The 25,994-nt window shown below is 48.4% G+C and overlaps 2 protein-coding genes and 1 non-coding gene across 14 annotated transcripts; all 3 read left to right on the top strand.

Annotated features, from left to right (window-relative positions):
- The first annotated feature begins 2,157 nt into the window (after nt 1–2,157).
- On the top strand, nt 2,158–12,148 carry patl1 (PAT1 homolog 1, processing body mRNA decay factor). The gene is made up of 18 exons (XM_023801531.2): nt 2,158–2,302; nt 3,489–3,591; nt 3,672–4,024; nt 4,466–4,543; nt 4,924–5,124; nt 5,250–5,351; nt 5,447–5,533; nt 5,653–5,849; nt 6,119–6,263; nt 6,396–6,516; nt 9,368–9,465; nt 9,552–9,611; nt 9,729–9,874; nt 10,124–10,283; nt 10,397–10,522; nt 10,635–10,726; nt 11,405–11,554; nt 11,845–12,148. The coding sequence occupies exons 1-18, from the start codon at nt 2,288–2,290 to the stop codon at nt 11,864–11,866; spliced, it is 2,256 nt and encodes a 751-aa protein (XP_023657299.1). The 5' UTR covers nt 2,158–2,287; the 3' UTR covers nt 11,867–12,148.
- Nucleotides 12,149–13,474: 1,326 nt separating this feature from the next.
- osbp (oxysterol binding protein) lies at nt 13,475–25,355 on the top strand. Of its 12 annotated transcripts, none has more exons than XM_072707216.1 (17): nt 13,475–13,751; nt 15,911–16,088; nt 16,383–16,591; nt 17,036–17,201; nt 17,450–17,561; nt 17,981–18,179; nt 18,338–18,452; nt 18,522–18,579; nt 18,893–19,060; nt 19,148–19,393; nt 19,495–19,615; nt 19,725–19,828; nt 20,943–21,038; nt 21,140–21,333; nt 22,600–22,829; nt 23,081–23,119; nt 23,564–25,355. In XM_072707216.1, the coding sequence occupies exons 2-17, from the start codon at nt 15,955–15,957 to the stop codon at nt 23,704–23,706; spliced, it is 2,334 nt and encodes a 777-aa protein (XP_072563317.1). In that variant the 5' UTR covers nt 13,475–13,751; nt 15,911–15,954; the 3' UTR covers nt 23,707–25,355. The 12 variants fall into 12 exon arrangements, with proteins under 12 accessions (XP_072563317.1, XP_072563316.1, XP_072563319.1 ...); XM_072707215.1 differs by having other exon boundaries at nt 13,475–13,761; XM_072707218.1 differs by lacking the exon at nt 13,475–13,751 and adding an exon at nt 14,209–14,233.
- trnar-ucu (transfer RNA arginine (anticodon UCU)) lies at nt 14,170–14,261 on the top strand. Its single transcript is given in 2 exon segments — nt 14,170–14,206; nt 14,226–14,261. It is a non-coding gene; the product is annotated as a tRNA-Arg (tRNA).
- Nucleotides 25,356–25,994: the final 639 nt, after the last annotated feature.

The following is a 25,994-nucleotide window of genomic DNA, read 5'->3' as shown; positions in this document are numbered from 1 at the left end:
TGCATCTTGCATGCCAGACAGCAAGCAGGTACCCCCACGGCCATGTGCGTCATGTAACTCCCAGGCTACTGATCGGGCTGTAACACCACCATGGTCCCCCTGGTCTTCTTCTAGTCTTCCAGCAACACTGTTAATTGACAACTCCATAATTAAGGAAGTGAAATCAAAGTAGTGCATAACTGTCTGTTTTCCCGGTGCCAAAGGAAATGACATAATATCCAAACTCCCTGGCCTGCTAACCAAGTATGCTTTTGTCTTTTCCCTTTACCACCTCCTCCCAGCCCCATGCACATGCCCCCGTCCGATCCATAAACTCTACCACAGCCCCTCATTTCACCAATACATTTATGCTCACTCACCCACCTCATATCTCAGATACCCTTCTCTCATGCACTATGCTGGCACCCCCTGGCTGAATGACCACACCCGTGCTCTTAGACACGATTGCAGAAGGGCAGAGCGTAAGTGGAAAAAAGATAAACTTCAGGTCTCATACGAAGTCTTTAGAGACTGTTTAAAACTCTACCAAAGCTCTGTTAAGACAGCTAAGGCTCACAGTTATGCCGAACTAATCAATAAATCATGTAAACGCTATTTAAAAAAGCCTAGACCACAATGACCATAAAAACTACAGGCCCATCTTCAAGCTACCATTTATCTCCAAGATACTGGAAAAAAGGTGTGTTCTCCCAGATCACCTCTTACTTGAACAAGTCTAAAATCTTTAATAAATTCCAGTTTAGCTTTAGAGCTGTGCATAGCACAGAATTTGCCCTGCTGAAGGTACTGAACGACATTTTTCTCACTAACGATTCTAGTTCTTAGTCCTGCTTGATCTTAACACAGCCTTTGACACAATTTACCATCACATTCTTTTAAAACTATTAGAGGTGTTAGTTGGTTTGCAGGGCCCAGTGTTAAAATGGTTTACCTCCTACCTGAGAGAAAGAGGCTTCTCAGCCAGAATAGGTAACTGCTCCTCATCCCCCACCCCCATTAAATGTGGCGTTCCCCAAAGTTCCGTCTTAGGGCCACTTTTATTCTCTCTATACATGCTCCTCTTTGGCTCTATCTTCAAAAATACAATTTTTGTATCATTGTTACGCAGATGACACAGTGTTTTACCTACCAGTTACAGCTGATAGCACCTGCTCTCTGAAGAACCTGCTCAGCTGCTTGGATGATATTAAAAACTGGATGGCAAGGAACTTCCTTCAACTAAATTAAAACAAAACTCAAGTAATTATATTTGGCCTCCCAAACTCTGTCAGTAACCTGAGCGTCTCACTTGGTTCCCTGTCCATATATTTGCATAATGAAGTTAAAAACCTTGGTGTATTTTTGGATACATCATTGAATTTTAACAAGTAAGAAGTGTTGTTCAGGGAAGCTTTTATCATCTTACAACTATAGCCAAGTTAAAGCCGATTTCATCTCATAAGGACCTGGGTATAGTTATCTATGCTTTTATCACCTCTCGGCCTGACTGCGGTAATTCCCTGTATCTGGGATTGTCCCGTTCCACACTTTCTAGACTTCAAATGATTCAAAATGCAGCTGCTAGACTCTTCACTGGAACAAAAACAAGACAACATATCACTCCTGTTCTAGCTCATTTGCATTGGCTACCTGAAAAATACAGAGTAGATTTTAAAATGTTGCTATTTGTTTTTAAAGCACTCAATCGATTAACCCCACAATACATTTCAGACCTATTAGTTCCATATTCAGGCCCCCGGTCACTTAGGTTATCCTCACAACAGCTCCTCTCAGTTCCTCACTCACTCCTCAAAATCAAAACTGACCGGGCTTTCTCTGTTGCTGCCCCCAGACTTTGGAATAGTCTCCCATCCTACATAATGTCCTGATCTTCTGTTGTTGAGTTTAAATCTGAATTAAATATCCGTCTATTTTTTCTTGCTTTCAACTAAGTATGAGGTTCTCCGAGTGTTTTGCCAAGTCAACTACTGATACTTTTAATTTCTTTTTAGTAACTCATTTATTTATCTGCTTGTTTGTTTGTTTATTTATTTTAAATTACCCTCTTACTTTCTTCTGTTGCTAGTTGTTTTTAAATGTGATATATACATAAATGACTTGCCTTCACTTGATTTAACTTAAAGTCGCGTCTGCTCCGCCGACCTCCCTGTAAGGACGTGCGCGTGAACGCGCACGCAGAGGCTGCAGGCTCGCTCACAAGAAACTTGCTGCGTAATTTGCGCGTTGCTCCGCGCTGCTCCGATTCAGAAACGCCAAGGAAATACCACCTTTACCGGATTCACTATACATGTTTCGTTTTCAGGTAATGTCAATTTTTCTTGTGTTCATGTGATGCATTATCATGGGGTCTTGTTTTGTTCCGGCAATTTGCTGCGGAGCTTAGCGGAGGAGTTTGGGGCACTATTTAGGTATTGTTTACGGGCTCGGTGTGAAGAAATGTTTCCGTGCGGCCTAAAGCCTCGGCGTTTCCTCATCGGCCTTGCAGGACGAGAGATGGGACTTTGGACATGGCTGTTGGTCTAGCTGAGATTTCATGAATATCCGCGCCGTGTTTTTATTTCGATTTCGTGGTTTCTTGGGAACCTTTCCTTTTCATGTGTCTTTTAATTTAGATGAATATGAATGTTTCGTGGGTGATTTCATTCTCGCCGGGGAAAAGGATGGAGTGATTAGGTAACCAGGCATCCGAAAGCGCGGTTTTGCTTCCCCCATTCCTCCTCCCATCTCAGATGTATCCCAGATTGTATTATAAAAATGGAGGACCAAGTGGATGACAGATGCCTGTAGGCTTTATTCACCATGTCAGGGAGCGTTGATGGGACCAGGCAGCCGCGTCCGTGTCCCCGATGATGGCGCGGTCTTTTCATCTTAGCGCCTGGATATGCAGGGGTGCTTCTCGGTAAATCATCCCCCCTCCTTTTGTGGTCCGTAAACGAAATGTACCCACGTGTGTGGCTGTTAGCCTCGGGCCGCCGGAGAATGCCAGCCTGACAGATGCTTGTCGCGTGCACCAGCCCCAGGGTTTGCGTGTCTCATTAATAATCCGAGAAGTGTTACTTTATATTTTTTGGCTTTGCAGATGGCTTTGTCCAAAGCTATGTATAAGTGACCACCACTCCCCTGGTCCCCGAGAATGAAGGACTTTGCTCAAGGGCTCAGCAGTGGTATGAACGGTGGGATTTGAACCCATGACCTTCCAAGCATGGGGCCAAGTCTGTAATATGCTGAGCTGCACGCTGTCCAGCCTATGGTTCAGTTTCCATTTTGAATTGCACACTGTGTGATGCAGGACTTGGACATGTGCATCTGCAGCTAGAGGTGCTGCATTTTCTCACTGGGTCCTTTGAAAACCCAGGATATATATTCCTCAGTGGCGGTAGATGTCCCCCGGGGATGGCGACCAGGGCCTGTGGTGCATAATGGACTTCTGTTTTTTTAATGTTTAGATTTTATATGACCATCATTGTCTTCCTTGTCCCCCGAACTAGTCTCTGGATGAGGACTGTACCCTGGAGGAGGAAGAGGGGCTTGTGGAGGAGGAAGATGAAATCGACCAGTTCAATGACGACACCTTTGGAGCAGGGGCAATTGGTAAGCCCCGCCCCCGTGCTCCATGTGCCCCGCCCCCCGATCTCTGCCAGGCTTGACATGTCCGCAATGCTCCCTTCCAGATGACGACTGGCAGGAGGAGCACGCCCGGCTGGCAGAGTTGGACGAACAGGTGCGCGATGGCGAGGTGTCCGTCCCTCCCACCGTGGCCCCGGCAGCCGCAGCTTCATCCCCCCAGCCCTCTGCACCCCCTCCTGGTTTGGAGGAGCGTGGCGGTGGTGACCTAGCAGAGTCCCTGGCCAGGCTGATCCTGGGGACAGATCCTGCAATTGCTGGTGTGGGGGCGGCTGGACTGCCCAAGAGAGCAGAGCTGCCCCCCCAGCATAAGACCTTGTCTGAGGCTCTCCCAGCCAGGCCTCCTCTGCTGCTGGGCTACCAGCAGCAGCATCTGCGCATGGGGACAGCGCCCCTGCAAGTGAGTTGTGACACTGCACTAATATGTTCTGATGATCTTAATATTGTTTGGGCGTCAATTACAGGGTTAAGAAAAAAAATGCATCCATGGGCGTTTAGCAGTGCTTTTGTCCAAAGAGCTACATAATTGAGAAAGCGGGGTCAGACGGTCCCTGGATCTGTTGGGGATAAGAGTGACATCACTCTACCGACCCTGGGATTTGAGGTGGTGACCTAAGTGATCCAGTGTCCTGTGATAGTCAGGTAAATGATATGAGGAGTGTGAAATTGCCCGCAGAGCCCCAGGGCTGCTATGCAGCTTGGCAGCTGAAGCTGTGAAGCCTTCAGCTCCTCTCGGGACAGATGGAGCAGGTCATGGCTGCTTCCTGCTGGTGTGACGTCTCTCTGCATTTGGAGATTTGGGGAAAGGCTCTGGGTGCTCATGGAAACCCCCTCCTTTCAGGTGAACTCGCGCAGTATCTGGGACAGCATAGGCTTTGGACCTGTTGGTGTCACCCCTGGACTTGGCCCCCATATGGAGGTAACCTATCTGCCACACCATGCAGCTGATCTGTTGGTGGTGTTGGTGAATGGAAATGCTCCCTTATTTAGTTCTCTCATGCCTCATTTCCACCAACCTGGTGCTGGTGTCGGTGCTGGACTCCACCGCTGGTTCCACACATTTCCTCAGCAAAAAATGGCCCTGGGCCAGAAAAAGCGGCTTCATACAAAAGCTGGGTTCAGGATTTGGCACTGTAATGTCAGCAAAGGTGGGATGGGCTATTGAGTCCAAACCTTCAGCGTATCCTGAAAGCGAGAACCATCCCAGCACCAGCTCTGTGTTGGTGGAAACGAGGCAAAAGAAGGTTGATCCTCCATGGATTCACATGTTACTTGTGTGAATTCTTTCCTGCTCTACAGGACAGTTCACTGTTGTCTATTATCAAAGAGGTTGGGTTGCCCAAGCAGCCCCCTCCAATGAGAAGTGACGAGAGGCGGGATCTCTCGGAGAGGGTTCCGCCCCCTCGCTCCTCCTCGCCTGTGATTGGCAGCCCTCCTGTGAGAGCTGTGCCCATTGGGACGCCTCCTAAACAGCCTTTGAGCCACATGTTGAACCAGCAGGTAAGGGCCCTGCATCTTGGCGCCTTCTGCAAGCACGGCCACTCAGGGTGGTCACCCGAGTAGGCCAGAGTAAGAGCAAGTCTGTGGTGAAGAGCTGCTCAATGCTGCCTATCTGTCTACTTCAGATCCACTGCCCCACGGCGGTACATGTGCGCGCTCCCATCCCACACCGCTACGCCCACCCGTTCCCCGATCGCCTTTCCCCCAACACGCTGCTGAACATCACGGTAAGAGGCCCGCCCGCACCCTCCTCTGCCATCAGTGTGATGTAGCCTTAGGCACAAGTGGGGTCCAACAGTGAGCCCTCCTCCTCTTTCCCCAGAACTCGCCCTTGTGTCGGCCTCCATTCCCTGGTGGGGTGGGCCCGGTTCTGTCCCAGCTTCAACGGGCCCAGCTGCTCAGCTCCCAGGTGGGTGTGCTCCGGGAGGCCGTGTCCGGCTCCGTTCACCGTACCTTGCCATGTGCGCAGAACTAGTCGTTGCCCTATTCAGCCTTGATCTGCGTACTGATGATGCACTTTCTTGCCAGGTGGGGGCGTTCCCTAGGGCCGGGCCAGTCCCACCGCTCCTACCTGGCGGGGGCGGCGGCTTCAGGCCATTTTTCGGACAGCACCCTCCCAGGGTGGGGCCCCACATCCCCCCGAATCACGGCCCCATCCGGCACAACACCACACACCTGCATCCGCAGCACCGGAGGCTGTTGACCCAGCGGCTGCAGAGCAGGGGGTCAGTCTCTGTGTGAGGCGGCAGAGCCTCTCCGGGTCTCCTTTTGAGTTGGAGCTCTGCTTCCAGCTCGCGGTGGGGATGCCAAAGTGATTTGGGATACGGGAAAACGACGGTGGTAAAGGTCCTGTGAGGATGTGTGATGCATTGCCGTGCCGGCATGCATATGTGCTGTTTACAGTAATGAACTCTCAGCATGAGTCTGCAGCGGCAGTGTCACGGGCCAGAGTGTTCCGGAAGTGCTTGTGTGACCCTCCTATGTCCCCATGCAGGGATCGGGGGGGACGTGGCTGTGAGCGCAGGATCCGGGACCCCTACAGCAACCTGATGACACAGCGGGAGAAGGACTGGGTGGCCCGCATCCAAATGATGCAGCTGCAGAGCACTGACCCCTACCTGGACGACTACTATTATCAGGTGTGCTGAGGCCAGCGGGGCCTCTGATTGGCTGCTTGCTCCTGATTAATGAATTTTGTTAGTCCTTTTATTTCATTCAGGGATGGTAGTTACTTGTAGCATTGTGGCTAACTGGCTGAATGCTCACTGCAGAATTACTATGAAAAGATGGAGAAGAAACAGGAGAGAGACCGTGACAGCAGCAGCAAGAAGGAACACACCACCAAGCTGATCACTCCTCAGGTGGCCAAGCTGGAACACACCTACCGGCCAGGTGAGAGAGGCGCCCCCCCCCCCCCCCAGGCTGGAGGCGGGTTACTATCTTCATGAGGGTTGCTGCAGGACAGTTGGTAGCACACTTCAGTGCTGTGTGTTTTATTTCCTAGGCGTGGTCATTTAGCTTGTGGCCGGCCCACGTTAACTGGGCTAACGGGGCACTTCCTGGTTTTGCTGCGTTGCCTGTGTCTCTAGGTCAACAAGGGAGGGGGCTCGTGTTTTGCTTATTTAACCAGTCACACTTCGTCATATGACATCACTGCATTTAACCCACTGGAGTCAGCGGACCCGCCGGCGGGATCTGACAGATATTTCGCCAAACCGTTTAAATAACTCTGTGAGTTTTTGTCATATACACATTTTAAAAACACCCTCAGAAACCTTGGATGGTCTACTTTTCAAATATATATAGGTAGAAACTAAATATATTTTTACAGCTTCGTGATACGAATAGAAATAACAAGAGTGACTGACTTAAGCACCTGCGTCTCGAAGCGGCTCTGATCGCCCACCCACTTGCAAATCGCGATATTCGCATGATAATAACATAATAATAATAATACATTTTATTTATAACGCACTTTTCATTAACAAAATCTCAAAGTGCCACATTTAAAAACAACAAAGTTAAAAATATCCATAAAATCAAAATAATATCACTACTACTAAGTATGACATCTTAGCAGTTGTATGCTTTCCTAAATAAAAAAGTCTTCAAATTTGCTTTAAAAGAGTCCAGGTTCTGTGTAACTCGCAGCTGGACAGGAAGATGGTTCCATAGCTGTGGGGCAACAGAGCAAAAAGCTCGACCTCCCATAGTACACAGCTTAGTAGAGGGAACTTGCAGTAGCATGCTGCCTGATGACCTGAGGATGCGGTTGGAGGTTTGCAAACTCATCAAATCCTGGAGATATGAAGGTGCCAGACCATAAATACATTTATGGGTTAATAGAAGAATTTTATACTCGATCCGGGAAGACACAGGGAGCCAATGAAGAGATTTGAGGATGGGAGTAATATGTTCAAATTTCTTTGCTCTCAGTAGGATTCTTGCAGCGCTGTTTTGGATGTATTGTAACTTTTGTATGTCCTTAGCAGGTATCCTACTAAACAGTCCATTTTATGATGATGATAATCTGATGATAATCGGATGATAATCCGACAGTTAGTATTGGGTAAAGAAATATGTGAATACGCCCATTGTGACCGAAATTAACAAGAGCACATGTCTGGGTAGTGTTTACACTGATCGGCTACAATATAGCACACGGATACGTCTCTGCCGTTGAAGCTTTGCGCCAATTTTGCCATTTTCAGCAGCGAATCTCATACCTGTGTTCGTGGCTCAGTGGGCTAAGCCTGTGTGCCTGTAATCGCAAGAGCGCCGCTTCAAACCCAACCTATTTTGAACATGAAAAGCAATCTTACTACACGCATCCGATGCAAGTAAAACAAAGAAAGGTGACACGGTTTGCTTTTTTGCCTATTTAACCTAATTTAAAAAACTCTAATACTTCCGATAATGGAAGTTTTGAAAAGAAGACCGATTACGGATTTAGTCAGTGTTTTTTTCATGATTCTACATAATGATTTCAGCGAGATATAAACTGAAATAGACAAGAAAGATATGCGGTTGGCGAGGCCCTCGTCCCCAGAGCGTTAATAAGTCACTGCATCATATTTATCGCTTTCTGTATTTATATGGTCACAGTTTGTCATTTTTCATTCCATCTACCAATAAACTGTGAAAGGGATTTTATTGTTGCTACTTTTCTTGTGTTTCAAACTGCCTTTCCAAAGTGATGGGTGTGGGGTGCAGTGACATTCCAGACTGATGGGCCATTGACAGTATGCAATCTACTACAGGTGTGGGGACACCAATCTCATCAATATTCATTGTGCAGGCCACTGACTTTGAGAAAAAGAGTGTCACTCTAAAATTCTAACACTTTAGTAATCAAACACACAAAATTTCAGAATGTCTCTTTCACCTATGTGTAGCCAACCCCTGTGTCTATAATTCAGAGCTCAAAAGCCTTGGCTAGAAATGTCTATAATGTGATTTTTTACAATGTCTCAGCATGTCTGAAAATAGGTTTTTGAAAAGCATATGGTGTAGAGTTGATTTGAACAAAAAATAGAAAAATAACATTCTAAGTGGTCTCAGATTATTGGCGCTAAGTTTGTGCTGAATAGTAACACTTTGGGATAAATGTTTTTTTAGATAGGTGAAATATTTTAAAATGTCAAGGCATGTCAGACTACCCCGAAAGTGGCTGAGAGGCCGCAGACCCCAGAGGGTTAATTAACACCAGTGTTTTCAGTTAAGCGAGAAGGTGCACAGATTTCAGTACCTGTTTTATTGTGTCTGCCTTTTGTTAAGGGATATGTCATGAATAAACAGACAAAAACATAGCAATGTACTTGCCTGCAAAGGCTGTATGAAGCAATGCTAGGGTGTGTATTTCATGATTATTATAATAACAAAATTAATAACATAATAAAGAATAAGTTTTGAACCAGGCATCTTCTAATCACAAGCACAGAGGCTTAGCTTGTGGAGCCACACGCCGCCCTTGTCCTGATGGCTGGAAGCCTTGATTTTGAAAATGAGGGGGAAAAATGGACCAGTTTTGTGATGTCATACAATGATGACTGTGATTGGTTAAAGTGAAACGCAAGCCCCTCCCTTGTTGACTCAGGGACACACTGAACTCTGCAAAATCAGGATGTCGGCTAACAGGTGTGAATCACTGGGCTCCCTGAGTCCCCTTCTGAGTGAGTCAGCTGTAGGGCAGAAGGTGCTGTGATGGCATCAGCCCACGCCTTTGCTCTTTTCCCGGCTGCAGTGCAGTTTGCTGGCTCTCTGGGCAAGCTGACCGTCTCCAGCGTGAACAATCCCAGGAAGATGATCGACGCTGTGGTGACCACGCGTAGCGACGACGAGGTCAGCATCCAGCCGATGGCCGCCCGTTTGCTCAATCTCTCCTGTTAGCTATCATCGTCTCATTCTGTATATCTTCCATCTTTCAGGAGAAACGGGAGAAGCAGGTGTGGAACAAGAGGAGACAGATCCTCTATACTGTGGAAAAGGTGAGGAGCTCTGAGGGGGTGTGCGGGGGGGATTCAGACCTGTCTGATCTTAAAGGAGGGGGAATTTGCTCCCTGACTGAGGTCTTTGCTTACTTTTGCTTTGCTTGTCCATCTCAGATGTATAGTCTACTGCTGGAGGTGCAGGACTTTGAGAAGAAGTTCATTCAGACGCCAGAAGAACAGAGAGACGCTCTTCTGGACCAGCACAAGAACCACACGATCCAGCTGTACAACACGCTGAGGGAGAAGGAGTGGGACGACAGGTGAGGAGAGTCCGGGGTCTCGCACCCACAGCCGGGGTCACATGTAGCCCATCCTCCAGTGTTCCTGGCCTCTGCTCCGTGTCTCTCTTTCAGCGTCCTGCTTCTCGACATTCTTAGTCTTTGATGTTTTGTTATCCATTTACTTAATTCTATGTAAGAGTCTTTGAGATCCTGAAAAGTGCTACATATGCTAAATGTATTATTATTATTCTGTCTCTGAGCTTGTCCTTTCCTGTTCTCCATCCTCAGAGTCAGTGATGAGCAGTGCCTGATGATCATGTCGGTGAGGAAAGGGAAGCGGCTGGTCTCCAGGCTCCTCTCCTTCCTGCCTCCACCCCAGGCGGCTGCGGTTGTCATGGCGATTGCCCGGAATCTTCCCGCCTTAGCGAAAAAAGACAAGCAGGATCAGGTATGATCTGCCCGAGGGATACGGTGACAGTACGATACCAGTTGGGTGTGTGTTGGAGCCTGGAAGAGCCAGGATCTTTCCCAGGCCCACTTCTGTCTGGCCCTGTCCCCCAGGTGCTGTGCTGGTTGGTGGAGCCAGTCTCTGTGGTGGTCCAGTCCCTTTCCAGCTCTGCCCTCACCGACCTGCTGCAGGAGCTGCAGGGCAGCGAGGGTCAGCTTCCCCGCGTGCTCCAAAACAAGGTGCCCCGAGTGCTGCCTGCTCTGCCCACCGCCAGTCTGTACACCAACTGTGCTGTTACACCAGGCACCCCATGACCTCCGACCTCTGACCTGCTCCTCTGCCCTCCAACAGTTTGGTGTGACGCTGCTGTACCTGATTCTGAGTGAGGGAGAGCGGATGCAGAGCTCTGACGCCAACTGCCAGCTCATGGACGACAATCGATGGTACGCAAAAGCAGTCTTCCATCGCAGTGGGTTATGGTGCCCCCTGCAGGCTGGACTGAATGCTGAACCACTACCGGCTGAGAGCAATATAATCACCCTGGGTCAGTGGCCAGCGATGTTAAGTGATGTCATTGGCACATAGCTGTACTTCCTGCTGCTGAGGTTTGAGATGATGGAGTCCTGAAGTTCTAAGGCGTTCCAGCTGTGATCCCCATACTGACATTTGCTAGAGTGTGTGTCAAAGTTAAGGTGCAGTCACACCAGCATGAAAAAAAAAATGTCTCATTCGCTTCCATTATAGCTGCATGACGCAAAAATCAGATTCCTCACTTGTAGTAGCAGAGCGATTTCTTACTGAATTAAGAAATTTTGAATTTGCACCAAATTTGAACTCTTACCCGTGAATTCAAATAGCCCAACCAATCAGGTTTAGTGTGGGTGGGGTTGATCTTTCATATTCATCAACCGTTGATGTTAATCCATAAAACCAACAGTGTCCTAGAACAAAATGCCACATGCTAAGCCACGGCCACTTTAGCTCAGTGCCACAAAGATGGCCTGTTTTCCCACCAGTGTGACCGCACCTTTGGGGGGTTCAGTGTGACATGGCTGAGTGTTGGCTATTGGGCTGTTACATGTGAGTAGCAGCGCTATACTGACACAGCCCCCAACCCCCAGGACGGAGCTGGTGTTCTCAGTGACCCGGAAGCTCCTGGAGGTGCCCCCTGCCTCCCTGTCTCCTCCTCTCTTCACTCCCCCCAACCTGCTGTCACTCTTCTCCCGATATGTGGACCGTCAGCGGCTGGAGCTCCTGCAGGAGAAGTTACAGTGAGTCGCATTCTCACATACGTGGTTCCGGAGATTCTTACTGCATGCATCTGTCAGGTCACACAATAGCAGGCATGGCAGTGCGATCCTCACATAAAGGAGATGTTCTTACCTGCGTGCTTCTGCACAGCAGCTGACCTTAAAGGTGCAGCCTGAGCTCAGCATATCTGCCTCATTCACACCTGCCTTTCATTCGCTCCGCCTGCTCCACACATTTTTAAAACTGACACCGAAAGCTGACTTCTGTCTGACCCCATTCTCTCTCTCTCTCTCTCTCCCCCTCCTTTCAGGATCTCTGCTCTGTCTAGGTAGAATTGGCTTCAGACGTCAATTATGTCCTATTGAAGAGCCAACTGACCATGTTAGCATATTTGAGTGAGTGAGTGAGGGAGGGAGGAATATTTAAGGGTAATGATTTTAATCAGATTTTTCTTCAGTATGCATGTTCACTAGGGCTGTCTGTGTGTGAGTGTGTGCAGGTCTGAGATGGAATGAAATAATGGCAGAACAGAAATAAAGAACTTTGTTTTTAAATCTTTGTTAACATGAGGCCTGTGGCAAAACATCAAATTAAAATGATTTCTATTGTTTAAACTGTGAATGCTGCCTGTTATTTCACCATGCGCGCTGTGTACACTATTTCTGGGCATATGTCACAGAGGAAACGAAGTCATCCAGAATTATCAGCATAATTGTGAATGGTATTCGTAGAAAGCATGGTGATGCAGTGGTTAGCACTGGCGCCTTGCATCTCTGGGACCAGCGTTCAAGTCTCTGCCAGGGTTCCATGTGTGGAGTTTGCATGTTCTCCCCCCCCATCCAAAAACATGCCAATGACTTACAACCCCTGGCCTAGCGCCCCATATAGCTAATGACTTACAACCCCAGGCCTAGCACCCCATGTAGCTAGCCAATGATTTACAACCCCAGGCATAACCTCATGCAGCTAGCCAATGATTTACAACCCCAGGCATAACCTCATGCAGCTAGCCAATGATTTACAACTCCAGGCCTAGCACCCCATGTAGCTAGCCAATGATTTACAACCCCAGGCCTAGCGTCCCATGTAGCTTGCCAATGACTTACAACCCCACATCAAACACTCCCTATGCATGCATGCATCCCAGTACCCCTGTCCAGCAGCTGGACCATTTTAGGCCTCATCAGTACTGGATTTGCCAGATATAATGCAATGATGCTGCAGGCAAACATTGGAGAGGAAGCAGGCTGGCATACAGATTCAAATGCATACAAATGAGTGGTGTCATCCTGTGCACAAGGTGCAACAAAGAGAAGAAACCACCCAGGCATCAGCAGTATTTTGGCTATTGGTATTGTGAGGGGAGACAATGATACAAAAGAAAAACATTAAAAACAATGACATTTACATGCACGCACATGCAATTATACCGTTCACTTTTTCAGTGTTTGTAGTTTATATTTGTTTAAATATTTACATTTATTCCTATGCAATTCTGTGGGGTTTTTTCCACATTTTTGGTTTAAAAGAATTAACAATAAATTATATTTTTGTATTAATTTATTAAAATCAATATATAATTCTAGTTACTTCTGCATTCTTATATTTCATTTTTATTATATTTACATGTCCCTGTATTAATTACTACTAATAAACCAATATTTAAAATGGAACTGTGAATGTAACTAATTCTTTTAAAAGCTTTAATCAAATCACACATTTAATTGTAATGTGCTTTTCTTCACACATAGTGTATATACAGTATGTGCGTAATCTGCGATACTGTCGGTTAATTTTAGCGACATCCTTTGTTTCGCTCGTGATAATTAGTAGTCGAGCCGCGATTTGATCGCGCGTCTTTGTATACAGCAACTGCCATTTTTGTACAGTTACGGAAGCACATCCTCTACGTACACACACCCGCCTACTTTTACAGAAAAGAATCTTGTGTCGGTCTTTTTGAATTTTGACACAGCAAATTTAGTTACCAGTTTGCTGGACACATGGGAGATGGAGCAGATTTTCACATTTTTTTTACATAAATGGTTGGGGAAATGCCCGCTCCCGGGGAATTGGCAAATCAATTCCTTCAAACAAAGATCTTATGTGAGAGGCATGAGTCAAGTACACCGTCAGTCTCCACCTCGAGATTATTAATTATTAATTCTTCCGGGTGCACATGCCGCAGGAGGAGGGTACGGAAATATCTGTTTTTATGTGAGTGCAGGTAAGCTCGCTGGGAAGATGTACATTTTTGGTTATTCTGTAAGTTTTTTTGAATGATGCACCCTTTCAAATTTCGTTTTGCCCTTGAAATTCATGAAGAGGAAGAGTAATTGAAAACTTCTAAAGCTTGTGAATTATCTTGGACATTCTGAATTCGCATAGTGCTTCTCTGTATTTAGAAGCGTTTGTTTTTCTATGTGTTTTCCCGTTTTCATTGTAATTTTGTGTTAGCCTTCTGGTGCTTATTGTAAAGTTGTTTAATCTATCTCTTCAAGCCCTCGTCGAAAGTTGTGGGACATAAATAAAAGTTTATTTAAAAAATTAAAAAACACCGCGTCACGAAGTACACGCCGGTGACGTAAAGTCTGAGTAATGACATATAAGTATTTTCGCTTCTCCATCAACAGGTGGCTCCGTGGCGCAATGGATAGCGCATTGGACTTCTAGTCAAGCACTTGAGATGTGATTCAAAGGTTGTGGGTTCGAGTCCCACCGGAGTCGCGTATTTTATTTTTTAAAAATACTTCAGTAATACTGAATATGCACAGATACATGCTCTGTAGTAACTTCTCAGAGCGACGGAATGTTGGCTCCGATGTGCGTGGATGGAGTGGCAGAACGCAAACACACTTGCAGTTTTAGAGAAAGTTGTTGTTTAAGCGCCTATGCTGCGATGCCCGGAGGTACATTTGAGTGTGAACATTAACTTTTAGTGCTTTGGAATTTAAGGAAAAACAGCGAAAATATGGTGTATGACCTATACACACTTGCAGCACATGTACACACATGCCGATTTTATGTATTACTTTCTCTGAGCCAGATTTCAGTTTAAAAAAAGGCTGTGAAAGTAAACGAGTACTCAGTCTCAAAATAAAAACCTCAAAGGGAAAATGCCATTCTGCTTTGATATTTTTGCTTCAGCTGCAGTGCAAAAATCCGCCCCTTTCAGATTTTTCTCATCTGGTAGAGCAGGTTTTCAAACCCACCCCCCTAACAAGACTGCGAGGTCACCCACGGTTATTCGTCCCTAATCCGTGAGTCAGCCGTGTTTGAAATTCACTTTCTAATATGGATGGGATATTATTTGTTATAGGAACTGTCTGTTCCGACGAGGTGCTCGCAAAGTTGAGCAGCGTCTTCGCTGCATGACACGGTAGCCGCTCATTGGGACCGACGGGCAGCCCCCGCTGACCCCGGCTAACGCGTTAGCCTGCAAGCTAGCCGACTTCCTTTTCGGAGAGGGAGGTTCGCAGGCGGCTGGAGGTACAAGCCCTTATGATTTAGATGTACGTGTGAGACAGCCGGCTGGGTTATATGCTTTTCAAGAGTCAGTTTTGTAACTTAAGGAGCTCTTTCGAAGAATAGGCAGGGTGCACTGACGGGGGATCTAATGCGTGAAGCTGTCTTAGTGTAAAGCAGCGCTGGCGGATCCAGGGGGTCGAAACTGGTACGGGTTCGGGACCGGACCGGGGATCGGCTGACACGGACAGAGAAGTCATACATTCGGCTCTTTAACGTACGTCCTTGGTCCAAATACTATTGGGTCGCTTTGGAGAGAACCGAGGCAGCCGGCTTGGTAGCAGCCGACGGGAGTGGCCGTCTTGACGGAGAACTCAAGCGCCCGGGCCTCAGCAATTCAGTAGGCCGCGGTTCGCTGTCTGCCCCGCTCCGTTTTATTTATTCATAAAGCGACCTGACACGCTGCTCGTCCATTTTATGGGATAATCTGGACCGTGTCGTGCGGAATGTAAGTTGCAGATTGCGCCTTAGTAGAATGATAGCGTTGTGTTAGACTAGCTAGCCGCCCGGGTCCCTGGAAGGCGAGCTGCTTTTCGTACACGTATGCACATCTAGCCAGCGGCTCGTGTCCGCTAACGCCGCCCGACAGCCCACCGGTGCGCCGGTAAGGCGCCGCCGTCCGCTGGTAGATAGAAAATATCAGGGTTTTTTTTTAATTATTATTATTTATTTAAAATGTGAAGGTGTCCTCGGCACTGGCGAAACGGCATTAAAACTTTAGCGCGCAGTTTGTCTTCATGCGTCCTCGAAAGACGAACCGGGGCACTCAGTGAGTCTAAATATTTAATTAAAAATAAGTGATTTGCTGCTGTTGTGGATTCTTAAGATGTTTCTGCTTGTACCGTTTGTAGGTGATTAGGCCCCATCCTAAACTGCGAAGCCGCGGGCTGGCGTCATGTCGGAGCCCAAGGCACCCACGCCGACACCCGGGGACACGTACAAGGGCTGGCTCTTCAAGTGGACTAACTACATAAAGGGCTACCAGCGGCGATGGTTCGTCCTGAGCAACGGCCTACTGTCCTACTACAGGTAAATAGGAAGCAGACCGTCACCCCACTGCAGGTAAATAGGACGCAGACCGTCACCCCACTGCACGTAAATAGGAAGCAGACCCTCATGCTCACACCCTTGTGTGCCTGGTGCTCTGTGTGAAGCCCCTTATCAGATGGGTTGCATGTGTGCATTTCTCCAAGGTGAGCAATATCCAATTAGTAACTATTAATAGTGTACTTCTTATCACAATTTGTATTGTAGTTGGGGAAGGTCTTGCTAAGCATTTCATGAACATAGCTTTTAATGTTTGTTTAATTCTGGTCAAAACAGGACGCAGGCAGAGATGGGGCACACCTGCCGGGGCACAATCAACCTGGCCACGGCCAACATTGCCGTGGAGGACTCGTGCAACTTCGTCATCTCCAACGGCGGTGCGCAGACATACCACCTGAAAGCAAGCTCGGAAGTAGAGCGCCAGCGATGGATCACTGCCTTAGAGCTGGCCAAGGCAAAGGCTGTGCGCATGCAGGCCGAGTCTGGTGAGAGTGCCCACTCATGGCTGCGCTAAACAGTCTGAACTGGCTCTCCATTCAGTATATCATCAGGTTCATTGTCCAAGTTACGTGGAAACAGCCCACATCTGTGGAGCTACATGCTAAGGGTAGCACATTGCAGAATCCATACATCAGTGCAAATGTGATGACAGGATGTATATCGCACAAGACAGTGGAGTAACAATAAAACACTGTATGGGGGTTAGAGGTGCCAGTTTACAGGGAGTGGGATTTGAAACCCCAACCGTGGAGGTGTGAGGTAATAGTGCCTGGACCACTATTCCATTTAATCAAAATAACCCTTGAAAAATCACCTTTTGGGAAACATCTTGCAGTTGGGTCCCCTTCATACCTGTAGGGTAGGGCAGAAATGTTCCTTAGTGAGGAAGTGCTTCTTTTCACATGAGCTCTGCTTCCATGGCATCCCAGATGATTCGGGAGATGACTGCCCTCCATCGTCCCCCCCATCGGCGGGACAGGCTGGGGGGGCCCGTAACGCGGAGGTGCAGTCAACACTGCGCACGTTGGGGAACAAGGTGGAGGACCTGAGCACCTGCAATGATCTCATTGCCAAGCACGGCTCTGCCCTGCAGAGGTACGGGGCTGCCGCCTCCCCCTAGCCGCGGGGTTCGGGAGGGGGGTCTTGTGACTTTGGGACTAAAACAGCAGCTGCTTCCTTATTTCAGTAATGACCTATTTAAGAGGTTGATAATGACAGTGACTGTTAAATATGTTACTGCTATAAGCTCCCTCATTTATCTGGGGCGTTTGCTGGCAGCGATCGGCGGGTGTTTGCTCGTTCTGAGGAAGGTCGCCGTGTGACGCCCTTGTGTATTTCCTCAGATCCTTGTCAGAGCTGGAAGGGGTGCGTCTGGGGGGAGATGCAGGAGACAAGATCCGGCAGGTGACGGAGAGAGCCACGCTGTTTCGAATCACGTCTAACGCCATGATCAATGTGAGTGTGTCTCCAAGCAGCGGTGGTGCTCCTAGCCGTGTCCGAGTGCATCTGTGATGCCTGTTCTCCTCCTTGCTCCCTTCCTCCTCCTCCTTGCTCTCTTACTCATTCCTTCCCTTGTTCTTTCCCTCCTTCTTACACCCTTGCTCCGTCCTTCCCTCTCCTCACTCCTCCTCCCTTGCTCCCTCCCTCTCTTCCTTCATCTTCCTCCTCCTCTCTGTGTCCCTCCTTCCTCCTCACTTCTCTCTCCTCACTCCTCCTCTTTTGCTCACTCTCTCCTTTCCTTCTTGCTTATTCCCTCCTTTCCCTCTCTCCTCCTCACGCCTCCTCTTTTGCTCACTCCCTTCATTCCTTTTTGCTTGCTCCCTCCTCCTCTCTCCCTCCCTTCTCCCCGCTACTCCTCCTCCCTTGCTCCCCAGGCTTGTAGGGACTTCCTGGCTCTGGCCCAGGCCCACAGTAAGCGCTGGCAGAAGGCCCTGCAGGCAGAGCGGGAGCAGCGCGTCCGCCTCGAGGAAACCCTGGAGCAGCTGGCCAAGCAGCACAACCACCTGGAGAGAGCATTCCGGGGGGCCACGGTGCTGCCTGCCTCGCTGGCCAACACCCCTGGAGATAGCAAAGGTGGGTGGGCCTACAGCCACTGGCTTCCTGTCAGAACATCACCACTGAGCTCACTCGCTGCCCTGAGCTCTCCTGCAGAGCTGACGCCATCTGGCAACATCAGTATGACCCACATGGCTGGTGACGGTCAGTGTGAAAATAACATGTGGCTGGAACAGGGTCCGTGCCTGGAAAAGGGGACGTGAGTGACGAGGATGACGAAAATGAATTCTTTGACGCCATGGAGGATGTACCAGAGTTCATCACCGTACCTGCTGACCCCAAGTACCACAGGTTGGTCCCTATCTGCCGTGGGCTCTCACCCGGTGCTGCATGGGAAATTTAACCGTGTGTGTCTCCTAGGAGATCGGGCAGCAATGTCAGCGGTATCAGCAGCGAGATCGGCATGGATGAGCAGTCGGTGAGTGAGTGTGTGTGCGCGTGCAGTCGTCGTGCGAGCAGGCATGCATATTTGTGGCATTCAGTTGTCAAGTCGGGAGGCTTGTCTTGCTGGAATGTGTGTGATCCTTTTGTGGAGAGCGGGAGACTCTACTCAGTCATTGGAGGGCGGATTTAAGACGTGAAAACTAGTCGCTGTTTAACTCGCAGGTTGTGATATGGCTCACTTTTATTCATCTGTAGTGGTGCTGACTGTTTCGTGCCTGGGTTCCAGATCAGTTAAATAGGGGTATGTGACCATCAAATGCAAAACCTCTCTACTGTAACACTCACAGCTTGACGAACAGTCGCTGGCATCCAATCCGGAGTCTCCCCAGCCGCAGGAGGTGGAACCAGTGCGAAAGAGGCGGACCCGCATTCCAGACAAGCCCAACTACTCGCTGAACCTGTGGAGCATCATGAAGAACTGCATTGGCAAGGAGCTCTCCAAGATCCCCATGCCCGTAAGCCCATTCCTGTCATTCTCCAGTCTCCCTCATGGTCCTTTGGGTGTCCATGGCGTAAAATAAGCTCTCTGCCACCCCCTGCAGGTGAACTTCAACGAGCCGCTGTCCATGCTGCAGCGCCTTTCAGAGGACCTGGAGTACTCTGACCTGCTGGACAAGGCGGCCAAATGCCAGAACCCCCTGGAGCAGCTGTGCTACGTGGCAGCCTTCTCCGTCTCGTCCTATTCGACCACCGTGCACCGCACTGGAAAGCCCTTTAACCCACTCTTGGGGGAGACCTTCGAGCTGGACCGCGTCAAGGAGAGTGGCTACCGGTCCTTGTGCGAGCAGGTGAGCGTGTCACATGCCACGGCTCCCTCGAGCGAGCAGGTGAGCGTGTTGCAGAAAGCTAGACAAACTTAACAAACTACCCCTCCTGCTCCCCCCCACAGGTGAGCCACCACCCCCCAGCCGCAGCCCATCATGTGATCTCTGAGCGAGGATGGACCCTGAGGCAGGAAATCGCCCTGGCCAGCAAGTTCAGGGGGAAATACCTCTCAATCATGCCCCTAGGTGAGTGGGTTGGGGCATCTCCAGGTGCTGTGTGTGTGTGTGTGTGTGTGTGTGTGTGTGTGTGTGTGTGTGTGTGTGGGCTGACCCTAACTGACTCTCTTTGCTGCAGGAACTATCCACTGTATATTTGAAAAGAGTAACAATCACTACTCCTGGAAGAAGGTCACCACAACCGTGCATAACATCATCGTGGGGAAGCTGTGGATCGACCAGGTGAGAGCGCTTTGACACCCCCCACACTCACACACCCTCTTCCCCCAACACCTCCAATCCAGGGCTGCCACTAATGACTATTTTTCTATCACCTAATTATCCTCCTATAAATCAAATTGACTGTTTTCATTTAAGTTCATTTTATTTTGACAACAACAAACTGTCATTGCATGACTTTAGGTAAGATGCTGGCAATTCGGTACCATGTGGATGTTACTTACACCCACAATTTGATAAGCTGATTAGTAAACTTTAAATATTAATGAGAGGCATATTGTGATGGCCGAAAAATAAAATTCGCCGTATCCTTATGCTTATTGAATCGACTGTTTTGGTAAATCATGGAAGCAATAAGCACTCAAATGGCGGTGAAGGAATGGACAGCTCTGCAACCACAGCATGTTAATAGATAATGTGACATTACAAGGTAAAAAGACGTCGATAGCGTGGCAACTTAAAGTCCGACGTCTTTTTGGTAAATATGATTTTCATTTTTATTTTGGTTAACAAATATATATTTTTAATTTAGTTTTGTTTCAGTTTTAGCTTGATAACACTGGTCACTACAAGGCCAACACGCACGATCACACACGATCACACACTTGCACCGTCAGTAAGCCCAGATTCTAGCCTGAGCATTTTCCCAAACCCCTATTGAATGGAAATTCTAAGGTAGCAGGCAGACAACTTTATGGCTTTAGTAATGGGTATATTTAGCAAGTACAGTGGGGAAAGTTATTAGGAATTATGTGGTTTTGCCTACTCTGGCAGTCCATCATCCAGAATAGCGCCTGTCTGTTTCCTCTTCAGCTGCTTGTGCATGGCGTTAGTGTCGCTGTGGTATACCATCAAAACTTTGCAGTGTACAAACCACCTTTTTTGTTGTGATCATTTGAACCACTCCCATAAATATGTAGTGATTTTGAAGAGAGAAATGTGGTATATTGAATTAGTGTTTTAGAAATCGAAAAGGTGATTTCATTAAAACGATACGATGATTTAGAAAATATTGATGCCGACGCATTTTCAGTGTTGGCGTCATTGACAGCGTCAGCTAATCGTGGCAGTCCTACTCCAATCCTGCGTGTGCTAGTGTGCTGAATCTCCTTCCTAGTCCGGCGAGATCGACGTGGTGAATCACCGCACTGGAGACCACTGCCACCTCAAGTTTGCCCCTTACAGCTACTTCTCCAGGGACGTGGCCCGGAAGGTCGGTAGCTCTGTCGAGAGTCCGGTCCCAGCCTCCCTTACAGTTAAATCCAGGGAAAACGTCTCGGGCATGACGGTAACAGTGACATGCTGGCACTGCAGGTCACAGGCGTGGTGAGTGACAAGGATGGCAAGGTGCACTTCGTGCTGTCAGGCACATGGGATGAGAAGATGGAGGTGTCCCGCGTGATGCAGAGCAGCCGAGGAGGTGGCGGCGAGAATGGGACCGACGGCAAACAGAAGACCGTGTACCAGACGCTGCGGGCACGGGAGCTCTGGAAGAAGAACCCACTTCCGTGAGTGTCTGTGGCTGTCTGTTGCCCTTTTCTGGTGATCCAATCACAAGTGTGCAGCGCTAAATACATCCGTTCACACCTGGCATCAACATGTGTCTTTGCATGCGTCTCGACTGACCACTTTTAATCAGATCTCACTCTCCCCCAACTTATTTAACTAAGCACGGAAATCACTTCCGTATGCAAAACGTAGGAGAAGAAGAAATCAAAAGCTATTTGCACATTTCAGGGTAACCAAACCACCTATAATGTAGGGGTGGGAGAAAGTATCGATTGTAATAAGCATCGCGATGATTCTGAATCGATTCACAAATGTTAAGAATCGATTTTCTAAATGTTAATCGATAACGTAATGTTGACGGAACTCAAAAGTAACTGAAGTGCAGCGCTTAAATTCCTTATGGATCATTACAAAAACCTTGCTTTGAAAGTTCCATGTAGTCACACAGTGAGGGGAAAAGTTCTGGATAGAAAAAAAACATGCATCTAGATGCATCGATAATTATTTTATCATTACAACATGACCCTATGAATAATAAATGCATTGAATCATGAGGTGCTTAGAGATTCTGTTATATGGGGTATTGAACGTGAATTCTTACCTAGACGTTTTAATTTTACATGCATCTGTTTTTACCGGCACAGTTCACCAATATTAAAGCAGTTTAGACATAAATAAGGAAGTTTAATCGAAGTTCGCAATAAATATGATCTGTGCAAATTCCGAAACATCTTTAATAAATCACTTATTACGCAATTTAGTTTTCCCTAATTTCCACTGAATATTAATGATGCACACTTTTCACAATGTTTCCATGCAAATGGGTCACAACAGTATGATATTAAACCAACTCAACTAGATTCAAACTTATTTCCTTAGTGTTGTAGAAATTATTCACGACATAAATCACGTCAAATACCACTGGCTTGTTTATTGAGTACGTACATACTTACGCCCACACTAAGTCGTCAGCTGAGTAGGCGGTCCTTCAATGCGGCCAGGGACACTTTTGCGTTCACACTGCTATAAAAATGCGACCATATGCGTCTCAGACCACCTCCGAATGTGGTTTGAGTGATCGGATCTCGATGCGTCCTTAACCCAATCACACCTGTAATTAGCGCTGTCCACTTGTGATGGGATCACCCAGGACGCATGTTAATACCAGGTGTGAACAGGGTCTGTGTCTGTCTGAGTGTCCTGCTCACTGGCTGTGTCTGTGTCTGTGTGCCTCTCCCCTCCATGGCCTGTGCTGTGATTGGCAGGGAGGGGGCAGAGACCATGTACTACTTCTCATCTCTGGCACTGACGCTGAATGAGCCGGAAGAGGGCATGGCCCCCACGGACAGCCGGCGGCGGCCCGATCAGCGGCTCATGGAGCAGGGCCGCTGGGAAGAGGCCAACGCGGAGAAGCAGCGACTGGAGGAGAAGCAGCGCAGCGTGCGGCGCGAGCGGGAGCGGGAGGCGGCGCGGGTGGCGGGACCCACCGAGGACGGTGAGGGGAGGGGGCAGTGGGGGGTGGGGGGGGGGGGGAGGAGCTGGAGGCCGCGCGGGTGTCGGGCCTCATCGAGGACTGTGAGGGGAGGGGGCACTGGAGGGACAGGATTTAGCTTTCAGGGAAGTGAGTGCGACTGCTCCCTGGTGGGTCAGAGGCTGAATCTGGGCCTGATGAGGGTGGGGTGGAGGGTGGGGTGGGCTTCCCCGGCTCCCATGTTCACCCCGTCTCTGTCTCTCTCTCCCGCAAAGCTGTCATTGAGGACTCCATTACTGACTCACCTCTGAAAAGCAAGTATCTCTCCTCCTTGTTGCTGCCATGCCTCCTCCTCCTCCAGCATGTGTGGGGTGTGTGTCTGGCCTGCAGTACGTGTTGCGTCCGCTGGGTCCTGCGCCAGTGGGGTGGCTCCTCTGCTCCTTTCCCCTCATTCATTTGATCCTCGATTTGTCTGCCACTGTCACAGTTTTGTGCTGCTCTCCTCCCAACCGCTTCTCCAGGGGGCGCTGTGGAGACTCTACGTGGCTCCTGCCCTCCTCCCTCTTTCCTCCTCCCCTTTTGATGGTGTTCTCCAGTTGGCTTATGGCTCTGTCTGCCCGCCCCCCCCAGTTAGCCTTTCTCTGCTCCTGTGCCCCCCCCCGAGTTAGCAGCTGTGTGCCACTACCTGCTTTCCGGCTGGAAATTCTAACAAAAAAGTGCTGCCCCTCTAATTCACCGAGTCCTCTACTGTTTTTCAGGCACCCACCAGGACAACTACAAGGCGCAGTGGTTTGAGCGCACGGAGGACCCCAACACGGGAGAAGTCACCCATATCTACCAGGGTGGTTACTGGGAGGCCAAAGAGCAGGGCAGCTGGGGGACCTGCCCCGACATCTTCTAAGCCCACCGCCAGGCGACAGAGGGCCAGCAGGCCAAGGAATCCTTAACCATGATGATCCCCACCCCACCCCCCCACCTCCACTGCCCCAGCCAAGCTGCAGCTCATTGCCTCTGCTTTTGGTTCTTCTGCTTGAGGGAGCAAGCTGACTCTGTGTACATGTTAGCGACCCCCTGGTATAGTGTCTACCCCCCCCACCCCCTCCGGCAGCTCTAGTGTCATTATTAAATAGCAGGTATTTACCTTTGGACGTGACTTTGAAGCAGTCACTGTTAATGTGAGACTGCCAAGCTTTACCCTTTGTCACCTCTCTGCTGTGTGTGTGTGTGTGTGTGTGTGTGTGTGTGTGTGTGTGTGTGTGTCACTCGCATGGGTGGGGTTAGCTTAGGGGTGGGGGGTGGCCCCCTTGTGTGCAGGGTTACATTAGGGTTAAGGATGGGCCCCTTCATGTGGGTGGTGTTAGTGATGGTTTGAGTATTAATCATGGGGGTGCACTCCCCACCCCTTTTCAGCCCCTGTAGGATCTCACTTCTACTGCAGTCTTCATACACATTGTATGTCAATGATTTGTAGTTTTTATTGAGTTTGTTTTACTTTTGTCCGCTGCATCTGAAGGCTGACACCCTTTCTGCCCGCCTGGAATCTGGAGAGAAATGCAGTCTGTTTATCACTGCTGGGCTTCTCCGTATCAGCCTGGGAGCTTAGAGAGATGCAGTGTTCCTATGGAGATGGCTTGCTGTCACTAGGTAGTAACTGTAAGGAAACGGCCAGCTGGGGCTTTTTAAATGTAAATGATTGACAGTTCCCTCCCACCTCGACATTTTGTTGTGCTTTGGATTAGATTAGATTTACGCTGCTAATGGACGTTTTTTTGCCTCCTGCTGGCCTCCTTTGGTACAGGCGAGTGTCCAGTCAGCAAAAACACTTAACAGCGCCTTGGCACCAGGCACCGACAGCTGGATGGACGCGTGTGTGTGCGTGCGTGCGTGTGTGCATGTAAGTGTAGAAAACACTATCTGTCACAAATGCTTTCCATTTGTGTGTGTGTCTGTGTGTGCGTGTCTCTGTTCTGATGGGCAGCCAGAAATCGTGGGAAGATGGGACTAGTTCTGGTTGAGGGTTTGTGAGTTTGTTCTGAAAACGAAACATTTTATTTTCAAGTGTACTTAAGAATCAAGAAACCAAGAACAGAAGAAGAAAAATATTGCAAATATTTGTGTAAATATAAATTAGTAGTATTAATGAGTGTAATAATAACAGTAATACACTTGGGAAGGTTATTTTTGATTCTCCTTTAGTTCAAATTTGCTGTCAGCCTTTCAGGTTTTTTTTTTTTTTTAATCAAACAATGGAGCAGTGAAGGAGTGTAACATTCCCTGAAGTCACCGTCATTCTATCCCCTCGTCGTTCCCAGCATCCCATTTCAGTGAACTGCCCTTGTCCCATTCACACTCCTCTGCGTTTGTGTGTTGGGCCCCGTCCCCTTATTTCTGCTTAATTTACTTTGTGATCACGAGATGAATAATGGCTGTCTTCAGGCTTCTCTCGGTCTCCCTCTTCCTGATCATCTCTGTATACTCTGACCATGGCGGGGGATGCGACAGGTGTAACAAGGGACATGCAATCATGCAAATAAACTTTGAAAAAGCTCACTGACATGCCTCTTACATTTACATTTACGGCATTTGGCAGACGCCCTTATCCAGAGTGAGTTGCAGTAGTCTAGTCTTGAGATGACAGGAAATTGAAAAAGTACCTGGTTGGCCCATATACAGAGAATTGATGAACCCTTCTGATGTTGAGGAGAAATCAACATGAGCAGGAAAGATTAGCAATGTGAGAGGAAAAGAACAGATGATTGTCCATTGTAACCCCAAGGTTACAGGTGGTGACCAAAGGACAAATCAGAGAGTTGCCATGGGAGATCGCAAGATCCTGGTGTGGGGATGGATCAGCTGGGATGAATAGCAGTTCAGTTTTGCTGGGGTTGAGTTTCAGCTGATGAGCTGTAATCCATGATGAGATGTCTGCCACACATGCAGAGATCTGAGTGGAGACTTGAGTGTCTGAGGGAGGTAAGGAAGGATAAGCTGGGTGCCGTCTCCATAGCAGTGATAGAGCCCATGTGAGGATATTAACTCACCAAGAGATCCAGTATAGAGGAAGAACAGAAGAGGACCAGGAATTCAGCCTCTGGAGAGTTAATATGGGGTAGCTGTGGATCCCTTCCATATCGCTTGATATGACTGACCTTCTAGGTAGGAAACAAACCATTGCCATGCTGAGCCCTG

The sequence above is a fragment of the Paramormyrops kingsleyae genome, chromosome 25 (assembly GCF_048594095.1).
Source record: "Paramormyrops kingsleyae isolate MSU_618 chromosome 25, PKINGS_0.4, whole genome shotgun sequence".
NCBI lineage: Eukaryota > Metazoa > Chordata > Actinopteri > Osteoglossiformes > Mormyridae > Paramormyrops > Paramormyrops kingsleyae.
The sequence above is the reverse complement of the archived record's forward strand: the minus strand, read 5'-3'. Positions and strand labels throughout refer to the sequence as shown.